Source organism: Chionomys nivalis, chromosome 1 (assembly GCF_950005125.1).
Source record: "Chionomys nivalis chromosome 1, mChiNiv1.1, whole genome shotgun sequence".
In the NCBI taxonomy this organism is placed as follows: Eukaryota; Metazoa; Chordata; class Mammalia; order Rodentia; family Cricetidae; genus Chionomys; species Chionomys nivalis.
In genome coordinates, this window is record NC_080086.1 from 163727170 (window position 1) to 163749109 (window position 21940).

General features: G+C 48.1%; 1 protein-coding gene across 3 annotated transcripts in view; it reads left to right on the forward strand.

Annotated features, from left to right (window-relative positions):
* Positions 1–21940, forward strand: part of Slc37a3 (solute carrier family 37 member 3) — a 42484-nt gene that overhangs the window by 16347 nt on the left and 4197 nt on the right. For all 3 annotated transcript variants that reach the window (XM_057788531.1, XM_057788549.1, XM_057788540.1), the window contains exons 5-14: positions 2037–2129; positions 3565–3648; positions 6338–6483; positions 9066–9162; positions 11434–11518; positions 12253–12431; positions 14376–14517; positions 15771–15872; positions 16435–16482; positions 17246–17397. In XM_057788531.1, the coding sequence (XP_057644514.1) occupies positions 2037–2129; positions 3565–3648; positions 6338–6483; positions 9066–9162; positions 11434–11518; positions 12253–12431; positions 14376–14517; positions 15771–15872; positions 16435–16482; positions 17246–17397 (1128 nt within the window). The remainder of the gene's footprint in view (positions 1–2036; positions 2130–3564; positions 3649–6337; positions 6484–9065; positions 9163–11433; positions 11519–12252; positions 12432–14375; positions 14518–15770; positions 15873–16434; positions 16483–17245; positions 17398–21940) is intronic.

The following is a 21940-nucleotide window of genomic DNA, read 5'->3' on the forward strand; positions in this document are numbered from 1 at the left end:
CGGATCCGGGATCTCATCTGCACTAAGCAAGTGCCCACCATGGGGCTTCACCCCCAGCCCTTTAGGTATTTATTTGACTCTAATTGGTGTCACAGTAGGTGGCGCTGTTCTTTTTCTGCAGAACTGCTGATTTTGCAGTCTGCATTGACTGATCGACTCCACTGAAGTCAGGCTCTGGCGTGCCACGTAGAGCTCTGAGTTTCTTTACAGGCCCATCCTGTTGATGCCCACACTCTGACCCACGGCAGAAACTGGGAAACTAATTTAAATCCACCAGCCCCCAGGATTTTACCTTCTGTTAAATTACAATATTTTGGGTGGTTGAGAACACCGACAGCTCTTCCAGAGGACCTGGATTTAATTCCCAGCACCCACATGTCAGCTCACAATGGTCCGCAACTCCACTTCCAAGGGACCTGATACCCATGGCAAAACACCAATGCCCATAAAATAAAAAAATTAATAATAAAAAAAAAAGGTTCGCCTGGTGGTGGTGGCGCACGCCTTTAATCCCAGCACTTGGGAGGCAGAGGCAGGAGGATCTCTGTGAGTTCCTGCAGCCTGATCTACAAGAGCTAGTTCCAGGACTGACTCCAAAGCTACAGAGAAACCCTGTCTCAGAAAAATAAAACATTCATCTTTCCAGACCAAAATTACTTAACCTCGAAAACAAAACAAACAAAAAAAAGTTTAGTAATTTTGGTCTGGAAAGATGAATGCTCAGCAGTTAGGAGCACTAGTCCCTGCAGAGGACCCAAGCTGGGGTCTCGTCAGCCATGCCAGGCAGCTCACAGTCACTGGGAATTTCATTTTCAGGGGCTCTGATGCCTCTGGTGTCTGTGGGCACCTGCACTTATGTTCACGCATGTGCATGCCCCACCCCACGGTAAGGCAGAGATAAAAATAAATATTTAACTTTTTGAAATTACATTGATTTATTTTGTGTGTATATGTTGGGCATCTGCATGCCACAGCACGTATGTAGAGGACAGGACAGCGTCCGGAGTCCACTCTCTCCTTCCACTATTGGGTCAACTCACGTGGTCTGGATGATACCTGTGATCTGCCTTGCTGACTCCAAAAATAAATCTTAAAAAACAGTGCCGCCGACAATAAAGTTTCTCTCTGGTATTCTGAAGTTTGCAGTCTAACCTCTGCCGTAACCCTCAAGCTGCAGAGCTGTGTCCTGCCCGAAACGCTCCGGCCTTCCGGTCTTCCTGCAGTCCCAGCTCCAGGCAGCAGCTGATCTGGGACGCTGTTTTTGCTCTATTTATTTTATTAATTAAAAAAAAAATTTATGTGTATGAGTGTTATGCTTACATGTGTGCACATGTGTGCCTGTTTCCAGCTGAGGCCAGAAGAGGGCGTCAAGTTCTCAGGAACTGGATTTATGGGTGGTCGAGTGCCACCATGCCGGTGCTGGGAATAGAACCTGCTCTTAACCTCTGAACCATTTCTCCAGCCCCAGGGAGTCTTTTTTTTTTTAAATATATAAAGCATGGCTTTCCTGGATGGAAGTGCATGCGTTTTTTAATTCCTGCATATTTAATTCAGCCAGAATTTATTTCTCCTAAATGCTTGCGTTTGCACACACAACCTAGTTTATTACTGAAATGACTTGGTCACCAGTGTCTCAGTGGTTTGACTGAAGAATCCTTAGTGTGCTAGAAGTAGCAGTGGGTCCTTGGCAGAGCTGGACTTTGCAAGTGTGTAGCTTTTCACACGGGGGCTCTGATGGTGTGTGCCCCTTTCCACGTGTGCACACGGGGGCTCTGATGGTGTGTGCCCCTTTCCACGTGTGCACACGGGGGCTCTGATGGTGTGTGCCCCTTTCCACGTGTGCACACGGGGGCTCTGATGGTGTGTGCCCCTTTCCACGTGTGACACGTGTGACTGTTTCCTTGCCAGAGGTCACTCACTGCTCTCACCTCCAGGCTTGTGTGGGATGTGTGGGGTGGAGGTGGACGCGGGTGGCTGGGAAGTGTGAGGCACTAGGGTCGCACAGAGTGACTTGTCCTGGTCCTGTGTTTCTGCAGATCTGGAGCAGCAACCATTTGTTCCCCAGCACAGAGGAAGCCACTCTTTTCCTTGGAACACTAGATACTGTTTTTTTGTTCTCCTATGCTGTGGTAAGTTTTAAAATTTTGGAGTTTTTTTTTCTGTTTTTGTTTTTTAAATAACTACTTAAATTTTTGTTTTGTTTTGTTAAGACAGCCCTGACTGTGTAGCCCTGACTGTCCTGGAAGTCACTCTCCACAGAGTGGCTTTGAACTCACGGAGTTCCACCTGCCTCTGCTTCCTGAGTGCTGAGATTAAACACGTGTGCCACCACTGACTGGCCGAAAATTTATTTTTTTAATGTGTCTTTATTCATGTGTATGAACATTTTGCCTGCATGTATGTCTGTACACCACATATCTGCTTGATGTCTATAGAGGCGAAACAGGGCATCAGATTCCCTGAAACCAGGCGGACAGACAGTTTTGATCCACCGTGTGAGTTCTGGGTGTGAAACCTTGGAAGAGCAACCAGTGCTCCTAACCATGGAGCCATCTTTCTAGCCCCAAATTGGTTCTTTCTGTTGATTTGCTTTTCCTTCTGTGGCCTCCAGGCATGGTGCTTTCTGGAGCAGTACAGAACCAGTCGGTCCTCTCATCTGAAAGAGCTGAGGGTTTTTCACTGCCCTCTTCCTCACAGATCCACAAGGCCTCCTGTGGCCTTTGTAGAGCAGAGTCTAATGCTGTGCTTCCAGTGTGCAGGGACGAGCTCTCTTTGTCATGTTTTGTCCTCTGAGGATTCTGTATTATTAAGGCAGTCGGTTTATCAGAATTAGTTGGTTCTGTGTCCATTTATGTTTGAAGTCAAGACAGTGACTCATTTTAGACTTTTGTGGCGGAAACCTAAGGTGTGTTGCACTTAAGGTATTTAGTTCCTGCTGGGCCCTGGGAGGAGAGGGAAGCAGCCACTTGTGCCTTTCGTTGGCCATCGCCCTCCTAGCCTTCCCATCCTCTTTGCTTTGTGATGCCCTGAAATCGAAGAGGAACATGCAGCTGGGTGTAGCATAACTCTGTCCTGTGCCTTACAAGATCCCAGCCAGTCTGTGCATGCGTGGGAACACTTCTGTTTTTGTTTGTTTTTGTTTTTTGAGACAGAGTTTCTCTGTAGCTTTGGAGCCTGTCCTGGAACTCACTCTGTAGATCAGGCTGGCCTCGAACTCACAGAGATCTGCCTGCCTCTGCCTCCTGAGTGCTGGGATTAAAAGCATATGCCACTACCACCCAGCGTGGGAACACGCTTTAACCCCAAGTGCAAATGGTTCGGAGAATCCTGCAGGAAGCCCCAGGACCACTGTTTAATCTAGTTCATCCAGAAAATAGAACATGCCTGGGGGCTTTTTCTGTCTTCTTCTGCAGATGTTTGCTGAGGTTCTGCCATCCATAGATAGGGCTGTTAGTGAGGTTGGACTTTTCCAGTTACCTCTCTTTCGTTTGCCCCGTTTGTAACATGTGCTTCCAATTTAGACTGTTACTGTGCAGAGTCATCAGTGAAATGCTTTCTCTTTAGGGTCTCTTCATCAGTGGTGTCATTGGGGACCGGCTGAATTTGCGATGGGTGCTATCTTTTGGCATGTGCTCTTCTGCATTTGTGGTAAGTTGAAAGATTCTTATGGTGATAGTGGTTATTACTGGGCTGTCCAGATGGCTTGCAGGTTAGAAGAGCTTGCCGTGCAAATCTGATGACCTGAGTTCAATCCTCTGATCCCACAGTGGATGGAGAGGCACGCCAAAAAGTTGCCCTCTGACCTCCACGAGTGCACTCTGGCATGTGTTTACCCCAACTCATACTTGCATATCATAAACATAAGGATGAATAATGAATAAAAACACACAGCTACTGCTATTTTGATCAGATGGTCTAGATCGTGGCTAACCTTTGCCTCTAGCGTGGAGGAACGAGACTAGTCTTTGTGCTGTCTGTCATCCTGTGTGTCTTTCACGTAGGCCAATCTTTTTACAGCAAGAACCCTGGCGTCCTTCCTTGATTCCCATAGTCTGAATAAACAGCATGGTGGTGGGGCTCTCTGGAGCCTGGTCTCAGGTTGCCTGACAGTCACGCTTGCTTGTCTGCCCTGACTGTTGATTCCCTGGCCACTGTTTGCTACTCAATGCTTTTATTCTCCATCTTCTTGCCTCAGACGGCCCTCAGTCATGGCCAGATGACACCCTTGTCTCTGCACCTCTCTCTGAGGTCCTGCTCTGGCAGGAATCACTCCTGGCCTCTTCTGGGCTCTTGCTCGCGTTTTTCTCTCTTCCCCTGTGCTTAGGCTTCAGACTTACTTTCCAGAGTAAGCCCCCAGACCCTAGCCTGGGACAGCTCAGCTTGCCTCCTCTTTCTCCAGTGTTTCCCCTTCCTCATTTGCCAAGGGGATGTGCAGATCCCCTTCTCACACGGTTCAGTGAGGGTCGTGTGTGTGTGTGTGTGTGTGTGTGTGTGTGTGTGTGTGTGTATGAATGGCACCTGAGAGTGAGGTGCTGTGCAGGGCAGCATCTGAATCAGTCATCTTGCTGACTGCCAGTCAGTATGGGTTCTTATTGATTTGAATCAACTCCTAGACTTTAGTCAGATTCTGATTTATTTTAGTCTTTCAATGTCTGCCATTTGCATATTGAAAAAAACTTTTTTTCTTAAAGTTTTAGGTATCAAAACACTTTTTTATAAGAGCTGCACTTATATACTTACTTTTTTAATATTTAAGAACATTCAGATGTATACATAAACCTTGAGGTTGTAGTCTTATTTCCACAAACAAGTGTGATCAGATGACTTCCTCTCCCTCTTCCCACAGCTGCTGGCAGCCGTGACCATTTCCCTGTCCTTGTGGTTTTGCTTATTCTAGACTTACAATTGAGATCTACAGTATTCTACTTACCCACGCCAAGTTCTCTCAGAATAGACCTGAACTACAAATAAAATGTTCCTTTGAGCAGAATGCCTGTGCATGATGGAAACTGTTGAATAATTCAGCAGATAATAGGCAGGGCTCGCTTACGTGACTGAACTTAGTAACTGCCTAGCCACAGCTGGCTCACCTGGGACAGTCCTGCAGCCACAGCTGGCTCACCTGGGACAGTCCTGCAGCCACAGCGGGCTCACCTGGGACAGTCCTGCAGCCACAGCGGGCTCACCTGGGACAGTCCTGCAGCCACAGCTGGCTCACCTGAGATAGTCCTGCAGCCACAGCTGACTTACCTGGGACAGTCCTGCAGCCACAGCTGACTTACCTGGGAGTCCTGTAGCCACAGCTGGCTCACCTGGGACAGTCCTGCAGCCACAGCTGGCTCACCTGAGATAGTCCTGCAGCCACAGCTGACTTACCTGGGACAGTCCTGCAGCCACAGCTGGCTCACCTGGGACAGTCCTGCAGCCACAGCTGGCTCACCTGGGAGTCCTGAAGCCACAGCTGGCTTACCTGGGACAATCTTGCAGTCACAGCTGGCTTACCTAGGACAGTCCTGCAGCAACAGCTGGCTCACCTGGGAGTCCTGCAGCCACAGCTGGCTCACCTGGGAGTCCTGAAGCCACAGCTGGCTTACCTGGGACAATCTTGCAGTCACAGCTGGCTCACCTGGGACAGTACCACATCCACCGCGGGCTTACCTGGGACAGTCCCGCAGCAATAGTTGGCTTACCTGGGACAATCTTACAGCCACAGCGGGCTTACCTGGGACAGTCCCGAAGCTCAGCGCCTGGTTCTGTCCTGACCCAGCGTGCACACCTGGGTTTGTGTTGTGCTTCAGTCCTCTGGAGATTGCTGTTCCCAGAGGGGATGCGGGGGAATAGATGGAAAACAAGGCCTCTGCTTCTAGAGTGGAGGGTGCAAGTTGAAGGGAGTGTGTGTGTGTGGTTGTGTGTGTGTTCACGTGTGTGTGTATGTTCACGTGTGTGTGTTCGCGCGTGTGTGCTGGTGCAGGTGTACGCATACAGAAGCCAGTGGAGAACATTGTGGGTTTTGCTCTCTTACTCTCTACCTTACTTTCTTGAGGCAGGGTCTCTCACTGAACTGGGGGGAGCTTTGCTGACGTCTAGTGAGCCCCAGCAGTCCTGTTTGCATCCCACACAGCACTGGGTTGCCAGGGTACATAAGACCACACTCAAGCTTTGACAAGGGTGCTAGGATTTGAACTTAGGTCTTCATGCTTTCATAGCAAGCATGCTTACCCACTGAGCCGTTTCCCCATCCCACGGCTGTAGTTTTTGTGTCTCCTGAAAAGCGTTTGGGTATATTGAAAGCGCCCATGTGATGCTGCATGTCCCCTTCTCTTTCCTTTTCTCGAAGGAGTTTGTCTTCGGCACTCTTACGGAATGGCTGCGCTTCTACAACAAGTGGCTCTACTGTGGCCTGTGGATTGTGAACGGCCTGCTGCAGTCCACTGGCTGGCCCTGTGTGGTGGCTGTGATGGGCAACTGGTTCGGGAAAGCTGGGTATGCTGCTTCCTTCTCTGATTGGGTCACTGAGTCTGGTCAGACTCTGCTAACTCGGGACTGCAGAGCATCCTCATCCTCTCTGTTTTGGAGAGAGAAGGTCCATGAGAGTGACGGTCTGTAGACACCAGGGAGGCACATTCCTGCGGCTGCATTTCCCAGCTCATTCTTCTTAGCCTCTCCCTAGAAACTGTCACGGTTCCACCCGAATGCCATCCATTGTGCGTGTTTGTTTGAGTTTAGCTCCCTTTGCCATATTTTGAGACTGTGGTTTCCTTATCATTGCATTAACAATAAAGAAACAGGCCAGAAGTAGCCATGAAAGTCAGGGGCATAGCCCAGCTATAGAGCATTGTGTAGCCTGTAGAAGATGCTGTGAGTACAGAAGAAAAGGTATCTGTGTGATGGGCCTAAGGCCACCGAAAGGGGGAGTGCTCTAATTCAGATGCTGCTGTGATTTGGGGCTTACAGCATCCCCTACCCCCTCCTTCATGTTAGAGTATGTTTGTTGGACTTGGTATGTGTGGTGCAGACTGCAGAAGGAAGGGAAGTGCCTGCTGATAAAGCTTCCATGTCTACCCAAAGAAGACTTGCTGAGTGCATAGGAAGGAAATAAGTCAAGTGAACCAGACTTGCTGTGTGGTTTACCATTGTTGATGATGTTCCTGTTTCAGAAGCATTAATGACTTGGAGTTTAGTCATTGTCCCTGGACAGTGTGTATGTGTTGTCAGGGCATGCTCACCTCCTGTCTGCTTTCTTTGCGTGTTTGCTCTTACACATAGGAAACCAAGTATGCAGTACCTTCCACTGTGGTGTCCAGCGTACCCTCTGGCTGGTGCTCCTCAGCTGCCATCTTCCCCAGTTTCATAACGGGAGCTCCCTTGGTCATTAACATTTACCTATAAACTGTCCTGTAAGGATAAGTACCATTCAAATGCACTCTGGTATTTCAGTGCCTAATGCCTTCCGTTTCTCTCTGACCTTAGGTTAGCAAGATTGCATTGGAAAGGTGTTTACTTTTTATATTTTGGGTTTTTATTTGTTTGTTTTCAAGAATAGATGAAGCCGGGCAGTCGTGGTGCATGCCTTTCATCCTAGCACTCAGGAGGCAGAGGCAGGTAGATCTCTGTGAGTTCGAGGTCAACCTGATCTACAGAGTGAGTTCCAAGATAGGCTCCAAAGCTGTAGAGAAACCCTGTCTCAAAAAAAAAAGGAGAAAGAAAGAAAGAAAGAAAGAAAGAAATATATATATATATATATATATATATATATATATATATATATATGTATGTGTATATATATATGAATGAAAAGAATTTTTGGTGGAATTGGAGATTGCACAGGACTTTATGAATACTAGGCAAGTGCTCTACTTGCCTTTTTTTCTCCAGCCCTTTTTTCTCTTTATTTTTCCGAACTAGAGTCTCACTAGTTGCCCTGACTAGTACAGACCAAGCTGGCTCAGACTCAGAGATCCATCTGCTCTGCCTCCCATGTGTTTGCTCCCACACTCGGCTTAAAATTTCTGGTCTCTGTGTAACCCTGGCTGACCTCGAACCCGCAGAGATCTACCTCTCTGGCTCCTGAGCGCTGTGATTACAGGCGCACACCACCATGCCTGGCAAGAGGGCTTCGTGCTTTCTGGACCACAGTGTGTGATGTTACTGACAGAAGGAAGCTAACTTGGTTTGCAGGGGCCTTGGACTGTGCAATCAACTCTAACCGCTCAAGTTGCAGCCCAGTGTGGAAGTCTTTCAAGAATGTAGTGCAAGAAGAGGAAAGATGATAAAAGTATGAGCACTGAGCGAAAAGTGGGGGTGTTGCCTCAGCAGCCCCGCTGCCCATGGTCCATCAGGGGTGTGGAGGGGCCTCTGGAGGGACCTGCCATCTCCAGGGTTCACACTCATGCAGATGGGAGGAGTCTTACTGTAGAACCCAGGCAGGTTTTGGACTTGTAATCCCCTTGCTCTGACCTCTCAGGTGCCTGGCAGACTGATGGCGAAGAAGCACTGTAATAAGAGGAATCAGGCCAGTGTTGCTTTAGACTCTGACTTCTTGGAAACCTTAGCAGTAATCCACGAAGTCCACTGATCTGGGAGTCACAGGCCAGATTCTTCTCATATGCCTACGTCCTGGCTTGCTTGACCTTCCATGACCCCTTGATGGGTTTTAGTATTTTTATAGTATTGGAGCTTTTCATCTTATTTTGTTTTTTCTTGAGGCAGTGTCTTGCCGTGTGACATGGGTGCCTGGAACCTGCTGCCATCCTACCCTAGCCTTCCAAATGCAGAAGGGTTAGAGGCGTAAGCCACCATCCCTGGCTTCTTTTCTTTAGTTCTTTCTGTACAAGGAATTCAAGATTTCACTATGGCACTGCAAGTGCTCAACTCTGAGTTCAACATTTAGCATCTAAATGAAAATCTAGCATCATGAAATCTCAGAAGAATCTGGTTTTATCCTTCTGGCATATTTTTCAGAGATTTAAGTAGAACGTTAATTCTTCATAATGTACATCTTTATTTTGACATGCACACAGAATCCCTCTGACACATTGCCTTTGGTCTTTCCTTGTTCTCCTTAGCCGAGGTGTTGTCTTTGGTCTCTGGAGTGCCTGTGCTTCAGTGGGCAATATTTTGGGAGCGTGCCTGGCTTCATCTGTTCTGCAGTATGGTTATGAGGTGGGTATTTCTTTTACCATTTGTATGTGTACACTTGCTTTTGCTATTTAAGCCAGGGTGACCTCTCCCAAGGGCTCTGATTATAGGCGTGCACCACCATGCCTGGCAAGAAGGGGCCATGGTGTGTGCTGTTATCGATAGAAGGAAGCTGACTTGGTTTGCAGGGGCCTTGGGTTGTGTGGTGAACACTAACGTCAGTGGTCCATCGTGGGTGTGGAGGGGCCTCTGAGGGGACTTTCTATCTCCAGGGTACACAGCCAACAAAGTCCATCCAGATGGGAGGTAGTCTTTTGGGTGGGCATGTTCAGTCTGCTGAACATTTGGCAGAGTCTGAGTGGGGTGGAGTAGTGATCCCCAGCTGGCTCCAATCGAAGTAAGCCTGTGCTTATAGAAAGAGGAGTAAAGACAGATCCTGTTCTCTGACCTCTGAGTCAGATGCTCCTTTGGGAGCATCGTCATGAGATGTTGCCAGTTGTTTGGATCGTTTTAACTGCTTTGAGTTCCTGAGGAATCATGGTCAAGAAGCCCTAGGCATCCATCCCAGATAGGCCTAGGAGCCAGAGTGATGCTCGAGGTGAAACCCCTGGAAAATGGTCCCTAGAGCCACAGAGCAAGAGGCTGGGTGTGCTGGCTGTTACAGTGCTGGGTGTGTGGAGAGCTGGGCAGTCCGTTCTGCCTGCAAAGTGTCTACGTGTGAATGACGAATAAGAAGGATGTAGATTGTCTGAAAGTCATAGAAGTACATTTTGGGTTTTTTTTTAACCAGTAAGTTATTTTTATAGAAAAATAAGTAAATGAATAAGGGAACAACAGAAAGATTATACTGTGTGTTTACTAGCTTGGTAAAATGCAGGCCAGTGACCTGTTGTGCTCTTGAGGTTGTGAAGCAATGGACATGGCAGTTGTTGGCAATGTCTGTCAGAGTACAGCTGCTTTGACCAGGCTCTTCCACCTCTGGGAAGTAGCAGCACCAGCGAATGTGCTTGCTCGTGTACAGTCAGTGTTATCTGCAGTTATCTCAGCACAGTTTGTAACAGCCAAGACTGATGTTAAAAGTCAGCCGATAGAGAGGTAGCTAAGCTCCAGCGAACCTGTTGGAGGATGCGGTGTAGCTGCGACCCAGGACCAGGAGTTCTGAACTGAAGGAGATCTCAGCAAGCAGGCCAGGCAGTGTGCCCTGAGGTGCCAGTTTGGAGAAAGGCTGGCTGGAGATGCTTGTATTAGCTTGTATGTTTCCCAATGGTCCCTGCAGAACAAAAATCACACAGCAGTGCTTATATGTTTGTATAATTGAGAGTTGGATGGGTTGGGAAGGGATTGGGCAGAAAGGATTTACTTCACCTCTTGATGCTTATTTTCTTGAATAGATTGCCCGGTTAGAAACCTAAGTAATTAAGGAAGTTGCTCTCTCAGAGAGAGCTGCTCTGGTCCAGGTGGAGGCCCATCATCTATCGCAGACCTTTTTTCCCTGGACGTCTTCCCATCTGTCACACTTGGCTTGTACTAATTGTTCAAGTGTGAATTTCACTCACCCCCGTGCTGCTCCTGAATCTGGCTTCTGGAAACGCGGCCTTGATTTTGTCATTCCTCGTTTAAAAATTCTGCCTCATTGTCTGTATCGATAAAGCAGTTTGTACAGCCTGGCCACTGAGTCTTTCAGGCTCACCTCCGACCTCCCGTGGCGGTTTTCTTCCCCATGGTCCCAGGCAGAAGCCCTCCGCTAAGGCACGCGGGGAGCGCCCATCTCATCCCAGGCTGCCAGTGCCTCTGCTGCTGCGCCCAGGAGGATAATTTCCCACCATGCCCTTCAACGTCACCGACCTGCGTCAGCCTCCTTTCAGCTCTTCTTCCTTTTGAACCCTGTAGGTTTCTGCTAGGGCTAGGTCTCATTTATTTAGCTGCATGCTACCTGTTCAAACTGTAGGGTATTGCTTAATCCCCTCAGCTGGGTGACATGTCTTCAAGGGCAGATACCGTGTCTCTGTAGGAGTTTGAATGACAAAATGAATGAGATTTGGGGACCTAATCCTGACTTTTCAATCGTAATAGTGCCACTTGGTATCCAGGGGACCCTAATGATCCTGTCAGCCTCTCCATGTCCTTGGGAAAATGCAGTGGGGACTCACGTGTCAGGACACTCGGCGCAGTGCCTAGCCTGGAAGCCCTGGGTCCCGAAGCCCTCCCAATCTCCCCTCGTGTGTCTGTAATGACCACAGCTATGATGACCACCTCTGAGTAAGAATCACCTCAGCCGTCTCTCCTCTCCTCCAGTACGCCTTTCTGGTGACCGCGTCTGTGCAGTTTGCTGGCGGGATTGTCATCTTCTTTGGACTATTAGTGTCGCCAGAAGAAATTGGTGAGGAGAAGCCATCTCTTTCATTCAAAATATTTTACTGTTGTAAGCCAAGGGAGGTCCAAGGACAGGAACTGGGATTCTCGGAGGAAAGCTGCACACTCCTCTCAGGGCACTTAGGAGCAGTTTTGCCCTGTGCATCCTGTCCAGTTACAGCCAGTCCGTTACCACTGCATGTGTTTGAGGGGAGTGAGGCTCACATTTGAGTGCAGGAAGATCCGAACATTTGTAGACAGTTTGTGTAATTGAGATACTGGCTAAGAATGTCATATCTTGAAACTGGATTCTTTCCCTTTAGGAAGATGATTCAGTTTGATGTTTTTTGTTTTTTTGAGACAGGATTTCTCTGTGTAACTGCCCTACCTGTCCTGGAACTAGCTCTGTAGACCAGGCTGGTCTTGAACTCACAGAGATCCGCCTGCCTCTACCTCCCGAGTGCTGGTATTAAAGGCGTGCGCCACCACCGCCCAGCCAGTTTGATATTTTTTTATGGTTAAATATGGAGTGTGTACAAGTGAAGCCATAGGAACAGGGGTGTGCAGCTCTTCTGATCTTTGAGCCAACAGACTCTGGAGCCTTCATTAGCTTTAATTTCCTGGGTGTCTGAACCTTTAGGTCTTCAACACGAGGAAAATAAGAACAGCCTCAGCCCCCAAGTGGTGATGAGTGCGAAGCCTCACACGTAGGCAGGCACATGGATGGTGCTCTGTAAATGGCCGCTGTTTTTGCTGTCCTAGGTCTTCCGAGCATTGAGGCAGAGGAAAACCCTGAAGAAGATTCACAAAGGCCCCTCATTAATGGTGCTGAAAATGAAGACGAGTACGAGCCCAATTATTCAATCCAAGAGGATGGGACTGTCACCCAAGTGACGGCGATAAGCTTTCACCAGGCTTGCTGCCTTCCTGGAGTCATACCGGTAAGGGCTCGCCTGGCTCCTTTCCTGGCCAGGGGTCCTGCTGTTATGTTCTGTTTTGAGATGATCGTGTCGCATCCCTCAGCTTCCCCGATAGCCTTGAAAACCCAGAGACTAAATATTTGCAGCTTGGGGGAACTGAAAAATCCTAGTGTGATCACTTGGCTCTGTGGCACATAGAAGCTGCAGACGGACGTGGCCAGACATAGTCCACGAATCGCTGCCCTGACCTAGCTTGTAACTACCGAGGCAAAAATAACAAGGTTTTAAATATGTGTTTTCAGTCTGTGGCATCTACACAGACCTAGAGAGGTTCTGAATGGTTCACTCTCTGCCTTGTTTGTGACTTCTGGTCATTCCAGGGAGCAGGCTGTTGCCCTGTCCAGGGCAGAATACTCAGTATTTCTTGGTAACACATTCCAGTGTTTCCACAACCTTTGCAGTCAGGAAAACCTCTGTGTGAGAAAACCCCTTCTGCTGCAGTCTCTCTGTCTTGATGTTTTGGGTGCCCTACCCTTGGAGTGCAAGAGGCCTAGGCTGTGTTTCCATTTTGCCCGCTAACTTCCTGTGAGACCTGGTTAAGTCACCCAACCCATCCTTGCCACTCAGTTCCCCTTCCTGTGGGAGGGCGATGACACCCATCTTGCCTGGGTCAGCTGACAAAGCACCTGTTTTTGTCACCTTGCTTTCAGGATGCTTATGCATTGTCCCTGCCCCCACTTGAGTCTGTCTGTAGGCCATTCTCTGCCTTCCTCTCAGCTCTCTTCTACCTCGTGCCTCTCTACTAAAAAAAAAAAAAAAAAAAACCTAATTAACCCTTCCAGCAGGTAGTCAAGTGTCAGTCAGATATAAGTGTAACACCCTGAAATGCTTGACTCCAGGGGACAGCGGCTAGCGCTAGGAAGACTCCGGTTCTTGTGGGCCTGTCCTTAGGAAGATCCCTGTCTTTCAGTTATTAAAACATTTTGATGGTGGTTGCTTGGGTTGAGACAGAACTTGGGTTTGCTGTGACAAAACAAGAGGCTCCTTTGCTGGTTCCTTTGTACTTCCTAAGCCATTGTTCTCCAGCTCGGGCGGGGTGGAAAGGAAGTCTACTTAACCCGGGCCTTTGTCTTTGTAGCAGCCTGTGGGCAGTGAGCTCTGCTGGTTGGGATTTGGCTCTCTACGGGTGGCTGCTGCCCTGCTAGAAGCTCTCTTAGAACAAGTGGCACCTGGGGAATAGCTGGCGCTCAGGGGCAGGAGTGTACTAGCCAGACACCCTTTGAAGTCAGCCCTCTGCCTCCGCCTTCCCTTTGATGCTAATAGTCAGGGTTTCCTGGTAATAATGTGTTGGACACAGGAGTCTCAGCCATCACCCACTTAAGGTCGCTCTCCTTCAAAAGAGAGCCAGGAGGCCAGTCAAAGACCACATCCCTTCCTTTCTGGCCCACCAAAGATGCTTTCCTTTGTGGGATGTAGGGCTTTTGGGGAGCTCTAATATGAAAATGGTCCTCAGGTGGCTCTCTTTCTGAGTGTGACTGGGCTGCTTTGCTCTCCGTAGTGTCCAGCATTAATTGTGTAGGAAAAGAACCAGGAAGTCTGGCTGCCTGCAGTGTGAGCCGAGATCTTAGCTAGGCTGATCCGTCCGTGGCTGATGCGGGTTGGCAGCGCGGATACCATGGACCTTTTGTCTGAATAAAGAAACGTGGGTACAGTGTGCACTGCTCTCTGGGTTGCAAACACTGGCTTGCCTTTATCAGAGGAACGATAGGAGAAGACACTGGAGATAGCTAAGAAAAAGCTGTGTGTATTTTTTATTGTTTTTTTCTTGTTGGTTTGTTTGTTTGTTTGGTTTTTTTTTTTTAGAAGCCAATGAGAGTCAAGAGTAGAGAAGATGGCTCCCAGGTAAAGTCAGGGAAGTCACGCTGTGCCATTTGCTGCTCATTGATAGCTGTGTTTTTCTTACAGTACTCACTGGCCTATGCCTGCCTGAAACTGGTGAATTACTCCTTCTTCTTCTGGCTGCCCTTTTATCTGAGCAACAACTTTGGGTGGAAGGAAGCTGAAGCCGACAAGCTGTCCATTTGGTACGACGTCGGAGGCATTGTAGGTACGCACGTGCGCATCTCCTTCCGCATAGGCAGGAACCTTCCTCCACAGCCGTCTCTCCCAACCCACCCGACCAGTAAACATGCAGACTTGTGTGAGAACAAAAAGTCCATAGAGAGGAGAGGCAGCCCGAGACGGCTGTGATTCATAGGCTGTCTTTTCTTAGTCTTTGGTTGATGGATCAGTCCTTTTGTCTTGGGACCGCTCGGGAATCCCTTTAAATGCAACCCCTTTGTATGCTTTCAGGGGTGGCTTGGCTTTGAAGCTGATTTTGTGAGAGCTTCAAGGTGGAGTGGGAATATGTTCGCTTCGGCTTCCTCCCGCTGCCCCCGTCTCTGACCGAGGAAGCAAACACAGCGCCTCTCCGGGTAGATTGTCAGATATCAGAGGGAGGAAGCGCAGGGATTTTCCTTTCCTTTCTTGTGTATGTCTGTATTCGCAATTGCCTTGCTGTATATGGAGGATTTCTTTTATTTTCCAGGCTGGGGATTGAACCCTGGACTTTGTGCATGCTAGCAAATAAATAACCCTAGTTCCGCAACAGATTTTACAAGTGTCATTGTGGTGTAGACAAAAATGTAAAAAGGAAATAATAAACTGTTAAATAAGGTCAACAGATTGCACACTGGGGCCCCACCTTAACATCTCTGACTCCGTGATGTTTACATACAGAGACCAAGCTACCCTGAGCGCATGAACGGCACAGTAGGCCCTTAGGTGGCACACTGGCCTCATATCTGAATTCGGCCATTGGTAGCCTTAGGTCCAGAGCCAAAGGTGATATAGACAGCCCTAGACCTGCCATATTCTGTGTCCTCCAAAATTAAAGGTACCTCGGTGCAGAAGGAAAGCTGCAGCTCAGAGGTTCTGTTGATAGCTTGTGAGGCGTCTTCCTTAAACTTGGTGTTGTTGAGGCCAAGCCCACACCAGGCAGCCCGAGCTGCTTTCTGGTTTATGGTCTTCCTGCTCCAGCCCTCCTGGGTGCTGGCAGTAAGATTCACTTAGTTAGTTCATCATGCTTTAAGTTAGAGTGAAGAAAATCCAGGGATCGCTCACTCATTATTTGGTGGGGAAAATAGTATATACGGATAATAATGGTTCTGGAGGTTTTCTTTTTTCTTACTTTGATGCTTGATTTGTGGTGTCCTGTCCATGGGCCATCACTGCGGGGAGGGGACACTTGAGGAGGAGCGTGCCTCAGATGGCTGTGCCCAGCCACTGCTTTCCACCCACGTGTGCTCTTTGTGCCTGAAGGTGGGACTCTGCAAGGCTTCATCTCCGATGTGCTGCAGAAGAGAGCGCCTGTGCTGGCCCTCAGCCTCTTCCTGGCGGTGGGCTCCCTTGTTGGGTATAGTCGTGAGTATCCCTTTGCAGTGGCCTTGATTCACTTGCTCAGAGTTAGTGGTCAGCCATGGAGAGAGCCGTGATTAGCTCTCAGTGCCTGGGAACTGTCATCACATGGTTTTATTTGTGTGGGAAGGAAACTGGCATCTCTCCTGCTTTGTGGGTCTGTTTAAAAGCTTGCTTGGGAGTGTATTGCTTTGTTTGTGGGGTGGCTCCAGAGGGACAGCATTAGAGCCAATAAAACCATAAAAGGGGGCAAGGTTTCAAAAGCAGGGAAGATGGTAATTAGTAGGCCGTGTGTGTGTGTGTGTGTGTGTGTGTGTGTGCGCGCGCGCGCGCGCGCGCGTGTTCTAAAGACGGTAGAGTCTTCTCTGGCTTTTAGACATCTCATTAGCTTGAGCAGCAGCCAGAGGCAGACAGGACAAAAGCTGGAAGGGGCGGTGAGAGTCGGCTGTCTTTGTTGTCTCCAGAGGGATTGCGAGGTGTCAGGGATGCAGCCGCCCTGCACTAAAGGAGGCACATGCCGCTGCTGTGCCTGCACAAGTCACCGTGCCGTGTGTCTCTTCTCTCACAGGCTCTCCAAACAATAAGTCCATCAATGCACTTCTGATGACCATCACAGGTACGGCCGACACTCTGTTCGCTCACTGCTCCTCTGGGGGTCAGAGAACACTGTCTCCCACAGAGGGACTGGTACTAAAATCTCTGCGCTATAGCACTCAAGTGAGAGGGAGATCGATACCTCCTTTGCTAGGTTCTCCCGTCTGCTTGTGACTGACCCCCTCAACCCTCAGTGATAGACACTGTCCCCGTGGAGGGGTCCTAAACGTTTAGATTGCTGCCCCAGGCCTGAATTTGACTTCAGAAAGTGACTTAGGAAGGTAGCACATTGGAAGTCCAGGACAGCTAGCTTTTTCTCTGGTGCTGAACTGGGTTGGTATTTCCCTGAGCAGTAGGTAAAATTCTGGGTACAATTAAGGAACATGATATATATCTATATCTATATCTAGTTATTTTTTAATTCAGCATGACGTGTGACTGATTCCAGTAAGATGACCCAGTTTACAAGCTCCACACCGCACCGCCCGTGGGTTGGCTTTCTGAGCGCAGTGGCAGTTAGGGTCCCTGAACCTCAGGAACAGCACTGTTTGTGCCTCTCTTGCCAGTGTGGTGTTGCCTTGGGTGGATGGAGCGATAGAAGGCCGTGTGTTCCGCTGTTTTGTTCTTACCCGTAGGTGCTGTATAGACACTAGTGTGTCACATCCTTCGGGAAGGGATTTTAGAGAATGCTGTCTGGGAGCACCCCAACATGTTGATGTTTTGTCTTATCTGACTAGAATTATGGATCATATTTTAACGCGAATCTGTTCTCGTTATGGCTTCAGGGTTTTTTATTGGCGGACCGTCCAATATGATTAGCTCGGCTATTTCTGCAGACCTGGGTCGCCAGGAACTGATCCAAGGGAGCAGCGAGGCTCTGGCGACCGTCACGGGAATCGTTGACGGAACCGGGAGTATCGGTGCTGCTGTGGGCCAGGTGAGAACAGCGTGTGCTTGCCGGCTCCCACGGTAGGTGGCGCTCTTGTGCTGCGAGCCGCTGTACAGCAAGCCCTAGGTTTTCAGCCTCTGAGAGGTGGGACCTGATATGGGAGGCATCTCTGTATGACCACAGATTGCGTCACAGCCACCTCTGAGTGTAGTCTGTGTTCTCCACGCCCAGACATCTGTGACTGGTTCCAGAGGGTGACTTAGGTATCCGTATCCCGTAATCATCTGGGATGCGGAACACTGGAAGCCTGTGGACCTGCTGAGATGGAACCTGTTGATCCGTGGATTCCCCTGTGGATGCGGAGAGGCTAAGACGGTCACAGTAGTAGTCACAGTGACTTGAAGTTTGCTGGTTTGCCTGACTAGTGGGTGAATCGCTGCTAGCTGATGCTTTGGGTCAGTGAGAGAGCAAGCAGTGAGGAACACTGGACTATCCTGATGGTACACAGCCATGGAGTGGATGTGTAGCAGCGTCTGCTCGCTGCAGTAATGTAGGCTCCCTGACGGCAGCATCATGGTTTGGTTCCCCTGTAGCCTTTCCTGTCCCTGCTCCTGGCACACAGGAGACACGCTGCTTCCAAAGCATTGCACAGTAAACGGTTGACACACTTAGGATATTTGAGTGTATGATCAGGGGAAAAAATTAACAAGGGCAGGAGAAATACTTCTTCGTGCTCTGTGATAGAAATCAAACAGGGCCACTGTCACCCATTCAGAAGGCTTCATGTCTAAAGGGACAGTGAATAAGAATTTTATTTTAAACACCTACATATCTACATGTGTGTGAGTCTATATGTGGGGGCGTGTAGACGGAAGTTTCTGTCCTGCCCAGTCCCGCAGCCATTCAGTCCCAAATAAGCACACAGAGGCCTATATTAATTATTAACTGTTTGGCCTATTGCTCAGGCTTATTACTGACTACCTCTTACAACTTAACCCATAGTTCTTGTCTATGTTTAGCCATATGGCTTGGTACCTTTTCTCAGGAAGGCATTCTCATCTTCCTTCCCCTGCTTCTGGATGACTGCTGTGTCTCTGCCTTTCCTCTTCCCAGAATTCTCCAAATCTAGTTGCCACACCTATACTTCCTGCCTGGCCAACCAGTGTTTTATTAAACCAATATGAATGACGCATCTTTACAGTGTATTAGAGTATTACCCCACAGCAGGGGCGTGCATGCTGTGTGGCACATGTGTGGAAGGCAGGACAACCCTGTTAGAATTTGTTCTCTTTCTACTGTGTGGGTTCTGGAGCTTGAACTCAGGTGACAAGGGTCTTTACCCTCTGAGGCATCTTTCTGGTCCCATCACATTGAGTTTTTAATTTAATTAATTAATTAATTAATTTATTTATTTATTCATTCATTCATTCATTTTTGTTTTGTTTTTTTGAGAGAAGATTTCTCTGTAGCTCTAGAGCCTGTCCTGGAACTCGCTCTGTAGATCAGGCTGGCCTCAAACTCATGGAGATCCACCTGTCTCTGCTTCCTGAGTGCTGGGATTAAAGGCGTGGACCACCACTGCCCAACTAAACTGAGTATTTTAAATTGTTTCTCACTAATGCTCTCTAAGTGAATTAGGTGGGTAGTTGTAATTGACATTACAGACATTTTACTTTGAATTTTCTTTTTTCCTTTTTGAGGATAGTTTCTCCAGTAGCTCAGGTGACCTTGAGTTTGCTGTATAGACTGTCACCACCTTGAGTTTCTGATCCACCTCTCAAGGACTGGGATAATAGACCCATGCTCCCATGCCTGACTTCTTGGAGTTTTATCCCTATATGTCTCACACGTCAGTGTTCCGATTCTGATGGTGATCGCGTCACCCTCAGACTGACACCCACAATCAGGCCAGGATTCAGGGTCCTTAGCTTTCCTGGTGTCCCTGGCTGTTCTGGAACCCAGAGATTCGCCTGCCTCTGCCTCCGAGTGCCAGTGTTAAAGGTGTGGGCCACCATGTCTGACTTCTTGGGAATTTTTGAATGATTTGCCATTGCCTCACCAACTGTGAAGGCTAAAACTCTACAGCCTGGCCCTCAGCTATTCCCTGGGCTGTGCCAAGTGATGGTGTTGCCTGTACCTTCCCCTGACTTTTCAAGGATTTGTTATTTTTCCGTTCTGGTTGCCATAGCAGCTGGTTCATGCCGCCAGGAGAACACTCATTATCCATGATGTTCACCTGCCAGCCTGGGTGTCTGTGCTCTGTCTGTACCAGAGTCTGCGGTCCTTGAAAACCAGATTGTTGCAAGCTGAGCACGATGGTGCGCACCTGTGATCCCAGCCTCAGAAGCAGCGGGATTGCTTTAAGGTCAACCTGGGCTGTGTAGTGACAACCAGGTCATCAAGGCATGGCAGCATCCTGTCTCTATAAAACTAAAATTAAAAGTGAACTGTTTCATCCACCTTTGTATTTCCAAAACTTAGTATGTTGTTTATTTTGTGTGTATGTGTGTGGGCATACCTGTGCTGTGTCACACATGTGGAGGTCGGAGGACAGTTTGTGGAAGTTGATTCCTTGCTTCTGGGATTGGGTTCTGGAGAGAAAACTCAGGTCGCAAGTGTCCTTACCCACTGGGCCATTTCACCAGCCCCCTTAGTGCATTCTGGACATACATTTGGGGGTGTGACCCAGCTGCATTGTCTACTAAGGAGAAATGAGAATAGATGTCTACATTGAAAGTTAAACATTTTAGGCACTGAATGTAGAAACAGCACAAATGTCCAGCAGCAGATACATGCATAGGTAGGATGTGGCAGTATCCACGCACTGGAGTGTTGTCCTCCAGCTAGAAAGTCACGAAGGCCTGAGATGCCACAGCGTAGACGAACCTCAAAAATATGTCAAGTAAAGAGGTCAGCCATGAGAGATACAGTGTACTTTTATCCAGATGAAATGTCTAATATTGGTAAACTTACAAAAAGATTGGATTGATGTTTGTACAGGGTGGAGTGACTAGGGAGTGATGGTATTCTTTTGGAGCGGTCATAACGTTGCAAAAAGACATTATTATTGCAAAAGGCTCAGCAGGAACAGGTACTGCCCCCAGTCCTGACCGCCTGTCCTTTACCTCCACATGCACAATGGTGTGTGTTTGTGCGCACGCATACATGCAATGAGTAAGAAAAATGTTGTGGGTTTTTTTAACAATTGAAAGAAAAATAAATCTTTTTTTTTTGAGGTTAGTTACAGTTACTGTTTGGAAGCTCTGATGGGATGGGACTTGTACCTTCGTCTCCAGGCTGGCCAGGAACTCAGTCTTCATGCTCCATTCTCTCGGGGGCTGCCATTCCAGGTGCACCACTGTACCCAGCTGGACTTGAGCCCTTTCTCTTTATCAGGACCTAGGCTACGTCGCTCAATCACCCTGCTTTAGATTTCCCATGACATAGTTCAGTAATACTGTGGTTAGTGTGGGTTACATCATCTGTGTGGTCAGGTGATTTTCAACACTAGTGTCAAGACGTTCAGCCAGGGAAAGTGGGCTCTTCAGCAGTGGTATGGGACAAAGTAGATATCCACGTGAAAGGGGTGTAATCGAATCCTTGTTTTATACTCAACAGTGAATTCAAAGTGGATCAAAGATCTTACTCTAAAAGCTAAAATTTTGAAATTCTTAGAAGAAAACCTAGGGGCCAATTTTGATGAAAAATCCATAAAAATGTCTACTATAACACACAGACAGAGTCTCAATAGCCTTAGTAGGGAAATACAAACCAGAACCACACTGAGGCCTGGCTTCATTCCTAGTGAAGATGACTGTCATTAAGAAGCAGGAAATAGGGCCAGCCTAGTCTACAAGAGCTAGTTCCAGGACAGGCTCCAAAGCTACAAATACTGTCTCCAAAAACAAAAATAAAAAAATGTGGTATATACATTCAGTGTAATTCTGTTTATCCATGAAAAGGAACGAAATGCTGATGTGTGCTTACTATATGATTGAACCTTAAAAAAATTTGCTAAGTGAGTGACTAATAAATCATACAGGAAAAAAAAAACCCAAATTATTTCCATGAAATGTCTACAGTAGGCAAATTCACAGCTTCAGAATGTAAATAGAAGTTATTAAGGCAGGTATGGTGGTCCATGCATGTAATCTCAGCACTTGGAAGACGGACGAGAGGGTTACCACAATTTCAAGGCTGTCCTAGACTATCTAATGCTATCAAGACCAGCCAAGGCTACAGAGTGGCTTTAGGGAGAAGAAGACAACAAACTAGAACCTGCCGGTGGCCGGGTGTGGGTGCTGTGGTTTACAGAGCTCTTGTTCTAGGTGAAGATTTGGGAAGTAAATGCTGTTGTGGTTGCACATCATCGGTACTGTGATTGATGCTGCTGACCTGTGTGTTTAAAAATGGTTACCACTGGGGACTGGAGAGATGGCCCGGGGTGAAGGATACCCGCTGTGCAGTCCAGAGGACCCATTAGGATCCCAGCCTTGAGGTAACCCCAACTCTGAGAGAGCCATCAACAGGAGGATTGCTGGGACTTGGTGGCTTCCAGCCCAGCTGAGAAAACATGATCCCTACAGCCAGG